The sequence below is a fragment of the Choristoneura fumiferana genome, chromosome Z (genome assembly GCF_025370935.1).
Source record: "Choristoneura fumiferana chromosome Z, NRCan_CFum_1, whole genome shotgun sequence".
Lineage (NCBI taxonomy): Eukaryota > Metazoa > Arthropoda > Insecta > Lepidoptera > Tortricidae > Choristoneura > Choristoneura fumiferana.
In genome coordinates, this window is record NC_133472.1 from 32,169,855 (window position 1) to 32,190,365 (window position 20,511).

A 20,511-nucleotide genomic window follows, 5' to 3' on the forward strand; every position below is an offset into this window, starting at 1 on the left:
CTTCAGATAACTTTTGCATTAATATTGTTTATAGTGTAAGAATTGCTACTTTGCTAAAAGCTTTCTAGTGTCTGAACCATAAAACTTCCTGTTTGTTATGAACTTATTTTTGTTGTTTTCCGTGTGTTGTACATATATGAAAATACATATACGTGTCGGACTTCATTATTCTACTTCTAGCAGCAGCGTCGTGGAGTGAACAGTTTCGTAAGGTAACCCGAAGAGTGAGACAAGCGTGAGTTGGGTATGAGTTCGGATACAACTCCTCGGAATTGTCATACTTGTCATCACTGACGTCATTGAAAAATGTAGGCATCTTCCTAGGAATCGAGTGGTTACGACGCCACACCACTGAACTCTAGTGACAATCCCAAAAAATAAATTTGATATTCGTTTTCTATCTTTTGTTTATATATCACGACCCAACAAAATTTGAGCCATTATAGAGCTCTTGTTGAATAGAAAACCTATCAAGTGCGTGTCGGGCTACACGGAAAAAAAGGAATTCTTTGACCGAAAATATTCATAGTCTCAGAAATATTGTTTAAATCCAAGTAAGGTAAACGTACGAGTGCTCGTCGCTGTCCCGGTAGTTGGCATCTTTAATCTTATGTCATTAGCAATAGAGATGACAGCAGGGTGACGTCTATTGGGAATTAGCGTGTCGAGCACTCGTACGTTTACATTAATTATTTTCTTTAAGTAGTTTTAACCCAAGACAATATTTGTGTTCATCCAATACAATATGGCGTTCATACGAAATATTATTGTCTTGATCAAGGGTATATTGTCTTAATCAGTAAATATTCAATATAAATTGTGATTGACTACCTATTACTCATTATTTACAGATTCTTGCAGCCAACGATTTAGCTTGTAAAGGAAGTGGGGACTTTAGCAAAAATTAGCACTGTAAAGCTTAATATTTTGTAAGCGGATCCCTAAATCGAAAAATGATCATTGCCAACACAGTATAACGTACCTAAAAAACTTATCCAACATATTTCACACTATAAGCTGTGTTATAAGGTACGTGAGGCAAAGAAGGCCCAGTATTAAACAATAATATGTAGTTGTAGGTAATGGTACTATTCGGTCAACCCATCATGCACACATAGAAGTAGCCGATACAACGAATTGGCAACAATGCTTTGCTTCCCTCACGCCGCCATTTTGTCCGTAGCGTATACAATCAAAACGGAGGTAGCGTCTGTCCTAATCCTCCTGTTGTGAAGATACCACATATTGTTTTATGTTTAAAAACTTGTAAAACCTGTTAATACTATCAAAATGTTAACTTTTTTGCGGGCCTATACCCTGTTAGTGTTTAATGAGGCCCAAAATAGTACTTTTAAAAACTGAGACTTCTCTAGAGTACCGTAATATTTTAGTAACTATTTTGGTATACCGGGTGTGGCCTGTAATAAGAGCAAAAAATATAAACATAGATCGTCCTCGTCAATCTGAACAACATTTTAAATTTTGTTATACTTTTTAGTTTATTCGAAGAAGCAATGTAAAGCAAAATGCTTCATGTTTGTAGCGTGACAGGCGACGTCAGAGTTGTGTTCTAGGATGGCGTACATTGATAGCAGTATTTAATTTGTATGAAAAAAGGAAAAGTAAAAGACTTCTTTATATTAAAAGTCGCTGAACTAATGATGTTCAGATTAATTAGGACGATTTATGTTTTAATTTTTTGCTCGTATTACAGGCCACACCCGGTATGTAGAAACTTAAATAAATGAGAAACCTTTAATGCATGGGTTTTACATATTATCCTATTTCTTAAAAATATGTCATTAACCGCCTTCAAAAAAAGGAGGAGGTTATCAATTCAGTTGTATTTTTTTATGTTTGTTCCTCAGAACTCCGTCATTTATGAACGGATTTGATTTTTTTTTGCGTTCGTCTAGGAATGTCTTCAATTAAAGTCAGCAAAAAAAGCTTGTATTAAAAATGATTTTTTTACCAAAAACTTATTATATCTACGGCATGGTCATTATTATAGCGCTATATACCTTACGTGGGTGGATTTAACAACTACCGTTCCCACGATTAGTGTAATAAAAATTCGACACTATTTTGACACTAACTTTAATTTGTATAACGGAAATTAAACTACTCTTTAACTATTATATTTTGAAATTCTCCTTGTATATTTGAAATAAAATACTGATAAAATCCTTTTCATGAATTTTCTAACCTTAGATGTCATGTGCCTCATGTGTGACTTGATTTATTTTTATTTCGCGCAGCAGCAATTTACAATGGAAGTTCGTCAAATATTATGGAAAATAAATAGATAAAAGCTTACTCTGCATATATAACTATGTAAGGAATTTAACACGTTTTACTTGCTATAAAGTTAATTCTACTCGTATACAGATAGGTAGTCATTCACGATGACGCGTGCCGTGGTTCTTATTACAATGTAATTAATGTCTAATTTTGACAAAATCACGCGTCTTTGTGGATGGCACTAGCTATAATTTCTATAAGTTAAAAAAAGACTACCTATATACAGTTAATTCCTCTTGAGCAGTATCCGATCGAAGAGCATTTTCATTATAAGTGTACCCTTTGCTTCTTTTCACATAGGTACAGGTAATTCTGGGTTCTTTGTCTTACTCAAAATCACGAGCACTATTGATTTTGACGAAGAAAAATGTGCCTAATTTAAAACTGTGTGTAAAAAAATATAAAACTGACACACTTTTTTCTTCATCCTTCAGCAATAGTGCTAATGATTTTGAGTACAAAGAATCCAAAGTTATCTAATTCTGAAAAACAGTAAAGGTTAGGTATAATGAAAATACCCCTAACTCCTAAACCGATTTTCCAGCCAAAACTTTAATCAAAACCGAATCTTATCATAACATATTAAAAAGTATATTATTATTGTACAGGGATTTTATATAATAATATTATTATTAGACATTATAATGTACATTAAACTAAAGTTAAATTGAGAACTTATTATTATGTATTTTCCTTACGTTAATTTTACCATATAAAATCAACACTCACGAACACTGGGATTCGGCGTGGCCAAAAATTTGGCTTGAACCATATCCTTGGCCGGAACTAGCCGAAGCTGAGACCGAGTCCCAATCTTCGGTCTGCTAGTATCTTATCTATGCTTTTACATCAAGCTCGCACACCCGCACTTCCCGCACATACTGTATTATATTTTTTATGGTACTGATCTCCATAATTCAGAATATAAATAAAAGGGACGAATTTGAAAGGAAAAGAGCTCTACCTCCACATTTTCCCGGATCACCATAAATGCATTTTGATATAAAGTTTATCTTTGGCCTGCAGTAAACGAGATGGGATCATATGTGATTATTTTTTTAATGAAATTGAATTCAGGATAATTGATTTATCTTTTTACAAGCTTTTATTTAGTTTCACCTGTCCCGTTGTGTCTGTCTGTCTGTAGTCAAATCTTGCAAGTAAAATTTTACCAACTTCCAATTGTCGTATTGACTTGAAATTTGGTATGCAAATGTAGTTTGGGTGACAATGCAAGTGCAGGTAACAAAAAGTACAGTCAGCAAAAAAAGCTAGAATTAAAAATTATTTTTTATGATTAGGTTATTTCAAACATATTTTTATAGTAAGTAGGTATACCTACCTACCTACCTATTAACTAAGGTGAACTTCTACAGCTAAAACTTAAATTTAGTCATTGAACCTGGTTCAATATTGACAGCTCCATACATTTTGATTTTTAAACATAATGTTTTTATTTTATTCGACTGCATGGAAAACGAGCAAGTGGGTCTCCTGATGGTAAGAGATCACCACTGCTCATAAACATCTGCAACACCAGGGGTATTGCAGACGCGTTGCCAAAGTAGAGGCCTAAGATGGGATACCGTAATGTTTTGTAACAAATTTATTAAAATGTTTTTTAACATTACTTTTTTTCTGTGTGATTTTGAGAGGTTTACTTTCAAATACCGTTACAATACTAAGGGCAAAATAAATCTTGAATATACATATGTGTGTATACGGGTTTACGGATTGTGATTAGCAAGATTGCCAACTGAATGCCGACTTCGTTCTTAAGGTTCGTTTAAAATGTAAATGTGTAGGACTTAACAAGATAAGTTTGAAAGCGAAGGGTTGCAGATTGTGGAAATATTTGTTCTATCTTTTCCTTTGAGAGTCGCCAATATATAAATACACAGCAACTTGGTATAGTTTTCAAATAATGAGAATATTCTTCCAAAAACAAATAACAGATAAATACTCACCTAACAAAAAAATCTTAATACATTTTCCACTGCTGAGCATAGGCCTCCTCCCTATACTTCCGCTGCTCTCTGTACACTGCATACAAAGATCAGTCCTTCAAGAAGTATCCAGTTCATCCCACCATCGCCGGTTAGGTCTGCCAATAATAAAATAATAATAACATTTCTTCAAATAGGTACTACTGTTGATCTTTGGGGGGAGGTTTATTCTAGCTATTGCTTATTATTGTAATTTGTTTTTTTTTTTGCTTTAAATTGTGAAAATAAATTTATTACCTATTGAATACTACGTGTAACTATTCCCGTAAGAAGTTTACCCTGTAACAAGTCCTAATTTCACCCTTTCAAGTATCTAATGTAAGTAGATATTGGCCAAATAAATTCCACATAAAACGTGTTTCATTTTTATCCTCCGCCTGAGAGGTCGACATTGTTGTCGCGATGAAGTGAAATAAAAGAGCTTTCAGCCGATTCTGGCCCTATACCACGAAGTGCAAAACTCGAACTTCGTATGTTGCCGTCCCGCTGACGCTTATGTCATTTAATACGCGAGTAAAAGGGACGGTGCGATACGAACTTCGATTTGCGAGTTTCGTAGTAGCCCCTCTGATATGGGTTTCTTATTCTCCTGTTTAATAAAAAATTGTATTGAGAATATCAACACATAAGACACATACCACTAGTGAATGATAAAATAACCATGGATTATAATGCAATTGCATATTTGGATATGTATTTGCATTTCGTCCATTTTCATGGATTATTACATATTTATGTGGGATCGTTTGAAGGAACTCAACTTCAACTTTTCGAAATAAAGTAAGAAAAAGTTTACTAAAAAATTAAATGGAATACGTTAAATAGCAAAGAACAGAAAACACATGCAGCAACTAGGCTCACCCGATCGTAATTCGTACTCTCCAACTCACTCGCTTATCCCATTCACTCCACAAAAATCATCGGTCATTCCGTCCGCTCTTGTCCATCAAATCATTCGTCCGCAAATCCACCCACCACCCTCCCCCTCATTCCCACATTTATATTTTACCTAAAACTTTGTCATGATGCATATTTTAACTATATTTTGCAATATTTCTGAGTTAATGATTCATTGCCAGAAGCAATAAGTGCTAACAATATAGCACAGGCCAATACTTCCCAGTTCTGTCAGTGGATGTGTAACTATCTGTTTCGGCTGTTAGAAATATTTGGAATGATCAAAGGCACGACTTCAGCACTGAACATTTCGAACAGTGTTTCATTGTTACGTCCATTTAGAATCAAAAATGTTGAATATCTTAATTAATGATTACTATAATAATATGTAAATATAGTTTTAAAATATATATAAAACTTTACTTTTAAATTTTGCGTATTTTGTAAACTTTCATGCATATTTCAAGCTTTTTATGTTGCATATGCATAATCCGGCCTCTATCCATAATATATTACACTTCGCAGTCACTGTCTCGCCTCAGACACAATTTAGACAAACAAAAAAGTTGAAAAAAAAAACAATTTCAGTTTTAATAGACAGTTAGTTAGTAGACAGACAGATAGTTTGTGTGTACGGATCGACGTGATTTTTGGCATAGAGATAGTTTATGGGCCCGAGAGTGACATAGGCTACTTAAGTAGCCAGCACAAACCTTCTGAGTAAGTTTTTTATAATAGCAGTCACAGAAACGAATTGCTGAATAAGACTACCGTAATTAGCTGATTTGGCGCTCACTCAGACGTTACTCAAGCAATTTGGGCACAAAATTATACCGCTAATAGCTGGGTAATAGCAATATAACACATGAATAAGTTTTGAATAATTGTACGGCAAGCTGAGTATCTTCTGCATAAAAGCATTTTGTTCTTTTATGCAAGTATTATAGCTCTGTTATCCAGAAGATGAATGAATGATGAATGAACTATATGCTTAGTCCTTCAAAGCTCAGATATTCAGATGATACACAGCTTTAAGCTTATTTCAGAACATTTATCAAGAATTTATTCGAATTAAATTTGAAGTTGACATAATCGAACACAAAAATAAATTAAAAGTGCACGCGTTGTTTGGTGAGTGACAGCAGCAGAAAATAAATGGCCAAATTTTAATGTCCTAGCGGTAAATAATTTTATACGCTTATTTGTGCTAGAAATAATAAATTGTAGGTGCGCATGCAACTTTACCGTGTATTCATATATACATTTCGTGCAAAATTTTTACGCGCTACCTGATAAGCCAGGTTTTTGAGAAATAAACAACATTTCGTCGTTGTTTTGTTTTTACGAGTGAAATATTTTTTATGTTCTTATACCATTTGAGGGTTCAAAAGTAACCTTGTAATACTTTTTACAAGAATATTATACCGATTTCGTTATCATAATTGAGTTTTCGAGTATAAAATTTCTCATCATTTAATAGGTTATGTTATTCATTATGGCGACGCTCATTCTGAATAAAGTCTGCTTGCACAGCGGCTCCTCGTCTAATTTCTGCATAACAGACCTTATGTGTCCACTTATTCAGATGTTCTCTGGTTAAAAGTGGTCTGCCCACAACATATTTTCGATAACTGTTCTACATATAATCGTACACACTCGTAAATCAAACAATTAGGATTCAGTCATAAAATAAATGAAAACCCACAGTATATTTTTAGCATTTTTTTTGATAGGCGGCATTTACACAACACACTTTAATATTAAGTATAAGCGCGTGCACGAAATCGAAATGTCAAACTACTAGCCGCATAAATGCTGACAAATATTGCAAAATAGTTCTGCTAGCTTAAAAAATGTCTACTTTTCGTGAATACTCAGCCACCTTCTGCATAAGAATCTGTTACTTTTGCTTTTACCCCAGTTAGCTGCACATGACAGTAATTTCATACTTAAAGCGGCATAAAGTAGTTATAACAGCTACCTTAAATTCTGTTAACTAACTATATGCTTCATAACAGGAACCACACCCTACTTTATACAGCAGCTGTGTAACTGTCAAGATGTGGTGTGTAATACAGCTAAAAGAGAACAGAACCTCAATTATTCAGTACTCTGCTGGATAATAGAATCTTATACCAGTGTTATACAAAAGGTTACACAAACTCTTTTGAGTAACAGGTCTATTTATGATGACTATTCAGCTTTAAGAAATAAAATCGGCAAATTACAGAACTAACTCAGCTAATAGCATTATCATAACAAAAAACAACTTTAATACAGAACTTGGCAATACACACAGCTTCTATACATATATAATAAAGCTTAACCCTGCATAAGGCTAAATTGTTGGCCAGTTATATGACTTGTGTGCTGCCTGGGATTTTTATCCCGGAAAAATGCACAGTTCCCGAGGGAACAGCGCGCGATAACCGAATACCACGCGGGCGGAGCCGCGAGCAAATGCTAGTTTAGATATATTTCATCTTTCGTACCCAGAAAGTAATTCAAAGTACAGAGACAACCTCAGTTTGCGCCCGCGGTACGCTCCCGTTGCTGAACTCCTTACTCAGTGAAATTGCGCAAAATTCTTGTCTACGTTATAAAGGGAATCTCTGAGCAAAATTTCCGATTTCCATGTAGAGTCAATCAGGACTTTTATTTTTATACAGATTTTTCATGAGTGAAATCACGAAAGTTTAAAACGTTATATTTTTCATCATCCGTACGTACTTAGAATATTTAGGTATGTGTGTCTATTTATGTAAGACTATAGAGAAGTAAAAACAAGTTATTAAAACAGCAATGGATGGAAGGGGTTGATTGTTCACACAAGATATTTAAGTAGATATCTTAGGTGAAATTGATAGTAAGAGTGGTAGAATACCCTCGTTAAACAACTATAAAACTACCAGTCAACATGAATTTAGGTTGCAGAGCAAATCCAATTTTGTCTCAAGAGTTTAACGGACACTACTAGAAACGTTTGGGATGAAGATTTTCAATGAACAGATTTTAAATAAAACATTTCTTTTTTACTTACATATACATGCAGAGGTCATTTTTTTTTATTTTAGACTCACGGGCTAGCAAGTATAGCGTTAAAAAAACAATTCGTTTAAATAACGCATAATATATCCTTAGATGATTTTTACATATTGTATAAAAATTATAATTGTTAAAATGAACATACGAATGCTGCAATCCTGCAATCTATTAGGTGTTGACACATCAACAACTCTACCAATAACCAACCAGAGTAGGTAGGTACAGAACATTAAGAATTTAGGTAGCGGGTACCTATTCTTGTGTTTTGGTTAACAATAATAACGTAACATAATATCATTCAGGTATGTCATGATATACTAACCACGAACTTTAGTTAACATGAAACTTTTAAGAATGAGATCAGTAGAATTTGGTCCCCACACGGCGGTCACTGCGGTCGAGGCAGTAAGCACAGATTTGTCGGCTGGCTCTTTTGTTTCGGAAATAAATCCTTCCGAATTACGCGTACAGATAAGATAATGACGTCACATTTGTCTTGCTGTCTACAACCCGAACTACCTATCTCGGTTACATTGCTCACGACAGAAGTTAAGCCGCAACTTCCGCAATTCAATCAGTGGATATTTTATTTATAGCTAAATTTTATAAATTAGCGTTGTCATTTCAATAAAACAGTATTCCGGGGGCCTACCGTGATCATTTCATAAACGATCCAAACGCAGAGTAGTTCAATTTAGGCACCTAAACTGAATCGTCGAAATTGGTACCACGACGTTTATTTCTCAGAGCTGAGTCTCAATGGTTTACAAGTGAATGAAAGACCGATATTGTCTCTGGTCCGAAACTGAAACGCTAAGTCGCGAAAGGGATGCCGCTATATGCAAACCAAATTTTGTATACTAAAACCTCTTTATTTCCTTTGGAAAACCCAAGGAAAACCATAACTCTATGTCATTCCGTGTTCTTAGCAACCGTTGTGTTGATTACAAATAAAATGTTACGCTGTCACTAATCCACGAGTCTCTTTTCTCACTGAAAAATTAGTTTTATCAACGAGGAGTTAAGAAGCACAATGTCGTGAGTACCTATGAAAAGGTATAAAACTTGAATAAAAGTTTAAAAGTTCTTGAAATTTAAAAATATTCCAAGTAAAACACTTGTTGTTGTTGTTTCTTTAAAAAAATATGGCTCTGTCCATCGGAGGACAATTTTGCCAGTGTCTAGTAGTTTTTGCCGTTGTACGGTAAAAAAAATATTTTTGATGTTTACATTTTTCAAGTAAAACACTTAAAATTCCAAAAGAATTGACAGAATGAGTAACTTATACTGAATCGCTAAATTTGACACTGAAGCGATTCATTTCCCACTCAAGTTAAGCGTCATGGTACGAAAACCGCTTGAAGTGAGTGAATGAAAATGTCTGTATCGCTGTCGCTGAACCGTGCTTGAACTGAATCGCAAAAGTAACGTCGTGGTACGAAATAGCGATCCAGTTCAGTTTAGAGCCTAAACTGAATCGTATTAAGAGAGCGTGGCAGGCCCCCTGATGATGATCACTTACAATTTGTACTTAGGTCTTACCGGTAGATACTTTTTTGTTTCTTCGTTTTCAGATATCTCTTGCTCTGCGAATTATATATTATTTCAAAGGTTCTAATTAGTGTTCTGTTAGTTCCTACTTCATATTTACTTTAATAGATACATTATTTTTGAATTGAATTACAAAGATAATGAAGAAAAATAATATTTACCCTAGAAACGTAAATAAACGTAAATACCGTATGCAGTAATTAAATTTCACGCCTACAAAAGCTTAGTTATGCAAAACGTATTAATGCTTAAAAACTGCTCTATTTGTGGCTGAGATCATTATTTTTCGACAGCGCCCAATATCGCAAGAACTATTTAGTCTGTACAAAGCGAAGAAACCGCGAAGCTTTGCGAAATTAATTTGTAAACAATGTGTAACGAGAGAATTTTCCCTCGTTTCAGATAGCGAACGAAATCGTGAAGGGAATAAAGTTAACTGTGTTACAGTGAAACGATTTTTTGTGATGGAGAGTGTATGTGGTCCGTGCTACCGGAAGATAAATACGATACGCTAAAGGTACTGCTTCGAGTTTCAAAATATAAAGTCTAGTTTTAGATTACATAATAGGTATATTATTTTTAAACTCTTTTTCTATCGCTTCATGCTGTCTAACTTTATTTTTTTATCTGTTGTTTGTTCAACGGTGAACCAAAGCTATTCATTAGTCGAAGCCGTCAAAGGCAACATTTAAATTAGAATTACTGATCACGTCATTAAACTATTGTGGCTTATACTTCTGGATGCAAACTTATAAGTTCGGTACCGGAGGAGTTGGGTGAACTCCCGCGGTGCCGCTTGAATAATTTAAAAAGCTACGTCTGCCGCGGGAAGTTTGGCAAGTGTTTTATGGGTACCACGACAATCGCAACCGCTCAACAGCTCGCAGGCACGTCAAACTCACCTCCTGTCACGAAATATATTAATTTGATGAAAGCATTTGCAGTATTATATAACTCTGACAGAACGTTATAGGCCTATGAAATAGTCGTATTGTTTGGCGTATTCCGGAATAAATGCATGGTTGTTGATCTTATTCCTTACAGTCAATCACCAGTAGGTAAACTGTTTTACGTGCCAGCTAATAGGCTATACATGTATGTAAATGTGTCAAAATTATGTACTCACTAAGATAAAACGCACGCAGGATAGATACTCGCAATTATGGACAAAGGCCAAGCGCACCATACTTTTTCAATAAATATTGATGTACTCGTAGGCATATGTTGACGTGTTTTCACGCATAGTTTACCACGTGATTTATTGATGCGCTATCAGTAATTAAGATAAACTTTGTATTTGCGAGAATTCCTATGAAGTTTTGGAATGTACGTTATAAGTACAGATGCGAACGAGTGTCTTGATTTATCGCTATCTTATAAATGGCTTGTTTTCGCAAAAGGCACGCCAAAATAAAGTATTTCGTTTACGTCGCGCCGCTTCTCGCTCGCCCTACAATATTCACAAGATGGGAAAACAGCTATAATTTATGTCGGGTGAGAGAGGGATAGCGATCCGCAGCGTCACATAGGGAGGCAGCCAGGAAACGCGACGGTTACGCGGTTGACGCATGGTTGACGCATCTTTGTACAAATTATTTGATACTAGAGTTTACCCGCGGCTTTGCATGCCTAAACTATTCGATCTAGAGTAGTTACAATTGAAATTCCGGGATTTTACAGAATTCCCAAATAGATCGTGGTTTTCATTAAGATTTTATCCTGTGGGAATATCGGGATAAAAAGTAGCTTATGTGTTATTCCAGACGTCCAGCTACCTACATCTCAAATTTCATGACTCAAAGCCCAGCGGTTGTTATTCCGAGATTTTATCCCTATCCCGTAGCCTATATGTTAATCCAGGGTATTACCTGTGTGCCAAATTTTATTGAAATCCGTTCTGTAGTTTTTGCGTGAAAGAGTAGAACATACATCCAAACAAACATCCAGCCATACAAACTTTCGCGTTTATACTTAATATTGGTAAAAAGTAGGAAGATTCTCTAACGGTGGGTCACCAGTTGATCCCCTTCGCGTGGACGAAACAAAATAAACGACAGGATATTTAATTTCAAAAAATATACGTTTTAAAATATGTTTCGTATCAATCCGTTTTGTACACAGCGTGAATCAACAGTGTCGTGTCGTTTATTTGTTTGTTCGAGGTACTAATTAGAGCTCAATTTGCAGGTAGACGGGCGTTCGAGGGGACGAATAATATGTAAAGTGTCGCCCGGGGTGACTCAGACAGACCCGGTGCCATTGCCAGCCGCGTCAGGCCACCGCCGCCATGGGCAAGAAAAACTCAAAACTAAAGCAGGACACCATCGATCGGCTTACCAGCGCCACCTACTGTGAGTATCTTTATCTTCTAGCTTGCAGTTAATGCCCTACCCTATTTAATGAACTAAAACAATTACTTTGCTCACCTGCGATCTTATGATAGCTACGTTTATGCAAGAAACCGTTTACGATGCTTAGTGGTGGGCTGTTGCTCTGAAGATGAGCTCTGGTTGAGTTCGAAACGCGTTCGTGTAGTGTGGTGGTGATGATAGATGGGTTTGTGTGATTTGTGTGTTCTTACAAGGTGGAGGTGGAGGAACTGCATGAACACACATTTTTTGCATAAATGTAGCTATCATAAAGGTCGCGGGTGAGGAAAGTAATTGTTTTAGTTAATTGACATAGAAACAAAGTAACGCCTGATTCAATCTATGTGTTTATATGTATGTATGTATATAATCAGAATCCCGGAATGGCTCCAACGATTTCGATGAAATTTGGTATGTGGGGAGTTTCGGGGATGACATTTGATCTAGCTTGGTCTTATCTCTGGGAAAATGCTTATTAACGAGTTTAAGCCCGAGGAAAGCTCGGTCGCACAGGTGCTAAATTATTTAACCTGTGTGAAAACGTTTACCGGACCCGGTATATGTAGGTATAACAGTATAAGTGGAAGTTTCACGACTGTCAGACATTCGGAACTATTTATGTGGATTGTTAACAAAAGCTCGCGATTTAACTCCTGATTCCTAGAACAGGTATTTAATTTGGTAAGGTGATTAAAGTGAATAAGTCAGATAAAATCGTCTTCAGTGTTTTTATGATTCTAGCCTCTAGCCTTTACGACGGAGATGGTGTTCCTTTTGCCAAATTGCAAAATATTTACATTTCGTTCTTTTTGAAATTAGAAGTTTTAATTTCGGAAGCAAATACGTTTTAAGTAAAATTAAAAACTGTGTTAACTTCTACATTTAATAGTTAGTTTATAGCGACGTATATGTAGAAGTATGTATATATGGCTGAGGCTGAAGACCGAGAGCTTTCTGAGTTGAACTTCGTAATTCATGTACCGCCCCAGAAACATTATATGTAGAAGTATGTATATATGGCTGAGGCTGAATACCGAGAGCTTTCTGAGTTGAACTTCGTAATTCATGTACCGCCCCAGAAACATTATATGTAGAAGTATGTATATATGGCTGAGGCTGAAGACCGAGAGCTTTCTGAGTTGAACTTCGTAATTCATGTACCGCCCCAGAAACATTATATGTAGAAGTATGTATATATGGCTGAGGCTGAAGACCGAGAGCTTTCCGAGTTGAACTTCGTAATTCATGCACCGCCCCAGAAACATTATATGTAGAAGTATGTATATATGGCTGAGGCTGAAGACCGAGAGCTTTCTGAGTTGAACTTCGTAATTCATGCACCGCCCCAGAAACATTATATGTAGAAGTATGTATATATGGCTGAGGCTGAAGACCGAAAGCTTTCCGAGTTGAACTTCGTAATTCATGTACCGCCCCAGAAACATTATATGTAGAAGTATGTATATATGGCTGATGCTGAATACCGAGAGCTTTCCGAGTTGAACTTCGTAATTCATGTACCGCCCCAGAAACATTATATGTAGAAGTATGTATATATGGCTGAGGCTGAATACCGAGAGCTTTCTGAGTTGAACTTCGTAATTCATGCACCGCCCCAGAAACATTATATGTAGAAGTATGTATATATGGCTGAGGCTGAATACCGAGAGCTTTCTGAGTTGAACTTCGTAATTCATGTACCGCCCCAGAAACATACAAACAAATTAGTTCATGGATTGAAAAATTAAAATGAAAAAATGATTACCTTTCCCAAACCTGATAATTTTTAAATGTTATTATAAGTAGGGTTAGCGCATTATTTTATTCTCTTCTTTAATTCTTTTTTTTTAAAGTTTGTAATAAACAAGAATGTTTGGAATTGTAATTATTTAAGTTTATGTTTGTATCTGTGTTACTTCATAGTTTTGTAAGTGGTTAATTACAAAGGTTTTGTATTGCATTTATCTGACATTTTTGATATTTATTTGTCATTCTAATTTTATTGCTAATATATTTTCTAACTACAATTAGGTTTAAAAAAAAGTTGGTAAGTCTGTTTGTTTGTTTGTTACTTCATCCGGTCTAAACCGATTTAGACGAAATTTGGTACACATATAGTTTGAGTCCCGGAGAAGGACATAGGATAGTTTTTATCCCAGAAAATTGCATAGTTCCCGCGGGATTGCGGTAAACGAACTCTGCGCGGACAGAGTCGCGGGTAACGGCTAGTTTTGATTATATTTTTACTATGTAATTTCATAACCACTAGTTATTTACTTAAAAAAGTGCTGCTTGAAATTTTTTTTATATCCTACTGGATGGAAAACGAGCAAGTGGGTCTCCTGATGGTAAGAGATCGCCACCGCCCATAAACTTCTGCAATACCAGGGCAACCAGGGGTATTGCAGATGCGTTGCCGTCCTAGAGGCCTAAGATGGGATACCTCAAGTGCCAGTAACTTCACCGGCTGTCTTACTCTCCACGCCGAAACACAACAGTGCAAGCACTGCTGCTTCACGGCAGGATTAGCGAGCAAGATGGTGGTAGCAATCCGGGCGGACCTTGCACGAGGTCCTACTACCTGCTGCAATTAGCATTCACTGCAAAGTAACACCAGATTATGCATAGCCTCCAGATTTTATCGTGTACAGTCTTTACCACAGTTGATTAGGTTGTACTCCAAAATGACGGCTAGTGAACTTTAGCGCCAGTTTCTTAATTAATTTCATTGAGTGGCTGTAGTGCCTTATAAGTTTCAAAGTAAAATTTCTTCCTGATTAGTAGACGTCGTTTAGAGGAAAATACATAACTAGGTTACCCTCGACTATGTACGTCTGCCCAGAATTCGTTACCTCTTTACGTTTAAATCGCTGAAATTAAGTTTAGTACGGAGATACATACTTTGAAATCCTGAGAAGGACATAAATAGATCAGTAGCATCTTTGATCTAATTTTACAATTTAAAGGTCTGTTTTATCAAATGACCGCTTGGCAAGGGAAGCAAAGAAATGCCACTTTTAGGTACCTACCCATTCGATTAATCAAACGTCGTATCAACATGGTTTTGCTCGTGGGCAGCGCACCGCTGAGGTTTCAGGCCATTGTCCAGCAGCAAATGAAGTTTAATAGTGATAAATTGACGTGGTGTATAAATAAGTGGTCGCGTGACCACAGGTTACTAAGTTATGAAGTGGAAGCCACGCCTCCCGCCTCGTGATTCAGTAATCTCGAACCCATTACTGACTATTACAAAAATACCAAACGTTAAAAGTAATCTACTGGTTATTTATTTTGTACTTTTCCTTTTATTACCAATTAAACTTTTTTTATTCCAATGAGCTTCAACTTAATTTGTTGTTGGAAATCAACAGGCTGTATATACCTGTAGTGGTTTAGAAAGCACGCAGATCGTTGATAACGTTAGTAAATATGCCTATTTTCAAAGTGATCCAGGTAAACAAATCATTGAACTCTTTAATACCTAAGTATTAATCAAGTAACTAACCAGTAATAATCATGAATGGATAGCGAACTGAAGTAAATAACAAGGTTAAAGAATTCTGCTGCTTTTGCTAAAAGTGGCTCCGAAGCGGTAACGTTCCGTGTGCTCTACCTACCCCATTTGGGAATACAGGCGTGATGTTTGTGTGTGTGTGTGTGTGTGTGTGTGTGTGTGTGTGTGTGATCTGTAAGAATTCTGATATTCTTGTGCAAATTCTGATGTGTGGTTTATGTTCCAGTTCGTTTTACCTACAGGCAGTACTACCATAATGTAGAGTGGAATAGAATTATCCCAGGTGCTCAGAACTTCGATACTTAGATTGCAATCACCTTGTTTTTTGTACTTAAAGTATAAATAAGTCCTGCCATGAAAGTTATCATTCACAGTAGGACAATTTAATGAACCTACAAATTCCGTTCTTCTTTTACCAAGTGTAAAGCCTTTAGAGTAAAGCAATTTGTATTGCTACTTTGATAAGTTACGGTGTACCGTAACTACCTGCATACAGCTTTAGGACGAGATTAAGTCTGAACTGTATCCTCAGAAACAACTTCAATTTAGAAGTACCTTTGGCTTTCCCATTTTATCTTTACAAACTTGAATCGTTTCGAACTCGAATGGTTCTACGGGAGTATTTAATTCGTTGAACTTCTGCAAGATTTTCTGATAAGTTTACTTGCTGTCTGTTCTTTAGTTTTTACGGCTTCGGTACTATCAGTATTGGAACTTACGCTTTTCAGTACCCAGAACGCAGTCTCGGAATATAAAAAGCTTTATTGTCTCCATGTAACGACAATTTCACAATATCTAGGTAAGCTGTGGTATAATAATTTTCATGGTAATATAGAACGACCTGAAATCTTTCGAGCAACTTACACTATACTCGTATTTACGAAATCCTTTATAATATCTTGTACTCAGCAGTTTACTTTGTTCTCGCCGTGTGTCAATTACATATGTAATACGCTATGGTAGGTATATAAGTTCCATGAAAATAAACATAGGTACAGTCAAGGGCAAAGATATCGACACGGCCAAAGTTGCAAAAATATGTACACACGGTCTTAATGTTAAGTGCATAAAGTCGTGTATACATATTTTTTTAACTGTGGTCGTGTCGATATCTTTGCCCTTGACTGTACCAGTCTGGAATTTTGTAACCAACTTGCCTGGTTATTACTTGCGAAAATTGTACATTGATTTTATGAGATCATCTCTGGGCTAATGTCTGATATTGTTTGCAGCACAACACGATACCTACTATCTTTGTTTATATTTGAATCAAAGTGGTATTACAGCAAAACCTAAAACGAGGTTATGTGGGTGCCAGCCAAGATCGCAAGGCAAAACTTGGACTGAGCATGCCACGCCTTCCGTATAAAACGATGAGCAAAAATCGTTACGTAATGGATTCCGGGGAATGGTGATCGGAACAGGCAAACCGAAAAGACTTAGACGCTTTTCTCAATACATTTTCGTCTACAGAGATGAATGGTGTTCCCACCATAAACGAACGAAACGAAGCATTGGAGGCCTTTTTCCAGTAGAGAGATAATTATAGTCTGTTAAAGAAAAAATAAATAAACCTGAGAGTAATAGTTACAGGCTATGACAACGACGATTCTGAACTTTCTTGTAATTATTCCGGTGTCCGGTCCCTTGCTCTTAAACTCGGGAAAAGACTTATTTAATGTAGCTAGTCTCGTCTTGTATATGGATATCATAACCAAAACTTGGGGTCGTGTCTAATTTGACAGCTAGTTGAGAGCGCCCACAAGTCCCATAGCTAGCTTTGTGTGTTCAACAAAACATTTGTTTTAGTAATGCGTTGCTGGTGACTCGTCTCCGAACAATTTCGCGGCGCACTCTCGGGCGGCTTTATACTTATGGCTTTAATTTAAACTTGGTTGAGTAGACTTTAGACCACACACGCACATACAGTAAAAACTTTTTGCCATTCTTAATGTATAAGTGTTATAATGGCGGTTTCTGTTACCTTTTGTTTACTAAAGTGAGGTCGTATTTATGAATAATAAGACTAGACTAGACATGACGACTGAACGAGCGTAGGTAGATGTTTAAGGGTGAAGTGAATTTAAAAGGTAAATATGCAAATCAAATTCTTTAGTGTTTGAGTGTTCTTGTTTCATTAAGTACTTATTTATAACTATTAACTTCCTCTAATAGTTCCACTCTTAGACACTAATACACTATTAGATGACCGGAGACTTTTTGTTATCTACGATAAATGGAAAATCTTTACGATCAAAGCATACACACAATTATGACCATTTTGGAATAGGTACATTTAATTAAAACAAAAGCTTGAATTTAAAGTGAAAAGGATTCATAACCATCATTTATTTCCAATAAATTGTGGTATTAAGCTCGTAGGGGCTTGATCCTTGTTCTGAAGTAATTGCAGTGTTGGCCAATAAGTGACGAAGTTGGTTTTATAGCGAAGTTAAGTGAGGAAGTTTCTCGACCGGCGCCAATTGGACGGTTCCAGGAGCCGAGGCCGACGCGCGAGTCTCACATCTCTTGCCACAGAGTACATAAAATAGCTACTCTGCTGAGAAAAAAACATTGTCAACTGCGCAACGATAGGGCCACATACATACAAAGCACGCGCGATCCGGCGCACGCGTTAATGGCCTATGCTTATGATTTTCACTGGTCAAGTCAATTAGGTTTTTCTCGTAGATGATGACTCGCATTTACTTATCATAGCGCCTTATAACTATTGTCGTCGTCAACTCTTTATTTGTCCCACTGCGTGCAATGAATGCGCGTGATCGAACGGACATTGTAAAATAGTTGTAAAATAGTTGTAAGTATAATTCAATACATTTCAATTTACCAGTATCGATGTTTATTCGTACGAGATCATCACTGCATTTACCGCCAACTGAACTCGTCAGGCACTGAATAACTTAGCTAGCTTTCACATACTTATCAAGTGCAATTTTATGAGTTGATATCTCTGTTGAGATATTTATCTACTCTGTGCTTCGTTCTTTCTCATCATTCCCACCAATCTTAGGATTCGATATATTTAAAAAGTTCTTTTATTGACTTTTTTATATGTATAAGCAGCGCATAATGGCTGAGTTTCGGTCGTATTTACTCGCAGTCACAAAATGAGGTTTTTGAGCCACTTGCCACTGTTCGTAATATTGACGAGTAATGCTAATCGTGTTGTCTACATTTTGTTGGCATAACTTCTGGATTGGTACGATTTACTACCATGTGTTCATATATCTTTCATCAATAAATATTCATTTCAACAACGATAGATAGTAGTTTGCATAAAAATTGTATGAATACAGTTATAGACTTTTTTGTTTTGGAGTTTGAGCAGGAAATTTTTAGCCGGCTGACTCCCGTAGGTAATCTATATTTTTTAAATAACAAATTTGCAATAGATGCTTTTAATTCAATAAATATGTAGACGGGTGCAGACCATTTTTAAACGTAGGTATCTTCTACTATTAGAAATTACCAAATATATACTAACCATAACAAATATTCGCTGAAAACGAATACTAAATTTTAAATTAAAAGAGGCGCCAACTCTAGTTGCTTTACTTCATTATACTTTTTTAGGGTCCCGTAGCCAAAAGTCAAAAACGGAACCCTTATAGTTTCGCCATGTCTGTCTGTCTGTCTGTCTGTCCGTCCGCGGCTTTGCTCAGGTACTATCAATGCTAGAAAGCTGTAATTTTGAACGAATATATGTAAACTATGCCGACCAAATGGTACAATAAAAAATTAAAAAAATAATTTTTAGAGTACCTCCCGTAGACGTAAATGGGGGTGATTTTTTTTCTTATCCAACAAGTGTGGGCCAACCATTAGGGGTTGCTAAAACGATTTTTCTATTCATTGATTTAATTGCAAATTATTCAACTTTAAAGTGCAAATTTTCATTAAAATCGAGCAAAAATTTGAAAAAAAAATCAGTATTTGTAAGTATATCAAACTTACAAGGAAAACTATAACGGTTAAGTTTTCAGAATTATTAGTAGTTAAAGTAAAGTTAAATAGCAGCCTGAGGTATAAAATATACATATTACCTAAACTTGGAATATTCCGTACAAAAATATTACTTAATTTCTTCGTAAAGCTACGGAACCCTATTTCGGGCGAGTCGACACGCTCTTGGCCGGTTTTTTTACTACTCAGTTATTGCTCTTTTCAAGTACCATAAATTTTTTTTGATTTAACCTGTGTTTTCTCTCGCCGCTGTTTGATAGAATAAAAAAAACAGATATTTATCACATCAAAATTTGATTTTTTTAATGTTATTTAATAACAGAAACTTAACATAGATTGATGGAACATGCCCTTCGATAAATGCTACTTCGTGTGAAAACAGGCAGATGTCTTGGCGGTTGCACTTTTAGAAGCATCACGTCTTTACGTGTGCCCAACCCATAGGCGAGACGAAAGCGTCTCCCTCGTAGTTGCCGTGTACAGGTTTGTAATACGAGTAGTCCTGCTTGACCAAATAGCGGGGCACAACGTGCATTGCCGCTGCACGGTGCCAGAGTTTCACTGAAACAAAGGCGATTGTATTTGTGGTCTTGTTTGCTGACCTTAGTGTATCGACGGCAGGAACGTGATGCTTTAAGGACGTGAGGGAGTACCAGTTTCAATTTTCCGATCCAATTTAAATATTTTAACTAATCATAACAAAGTGAGAAGGTACTTAATCGAGGTGCGAGAGCTATCACTCTGCTAACAAAAAAACTTGTTGCCTGTTAAATAACATATAATTAACTTACTAGATTTTGCCCGCGGCTTTAGCTCTCGTGGAATTCGGTTATCGCGCGGTGTT

The 20,511-nt window shown here is 36.2% G+C and overlaps 1 protein-coding gene across 2 annotated transcripts in view; it reads left to right on the plus strand.

The window, feature by feature from the left end:
* The first annotated feature begins 1,010 nt into the window (after positions 1–1,010).
* The window catches only part of LOC141434641 (frequenin-2), a 209,919-nt gene continuing 190,418 nt past the window's right edge, over positions 1,011–20,511 (plus strand). For both annotated transcript variants that reach the window (XR_012452077.1, XM_074097065.1), the window contains exons 1-3: positions 1,011–1,029; positions 10,203–10,317; positions 11,988–12,151. Coding sequence is in view for 1 of the 2 variants with exons in the window: in XM_074097065.1 (XP_073953166.1) it covers positions 12,088–12,151 (64 nt within the window). In the remaining variant the exon portion in view is untranslated. The remainder of the gene's footprint in view (positions 1,030–10,202; positions 10,318–11,987; positions 12,152–20,511) is intronic.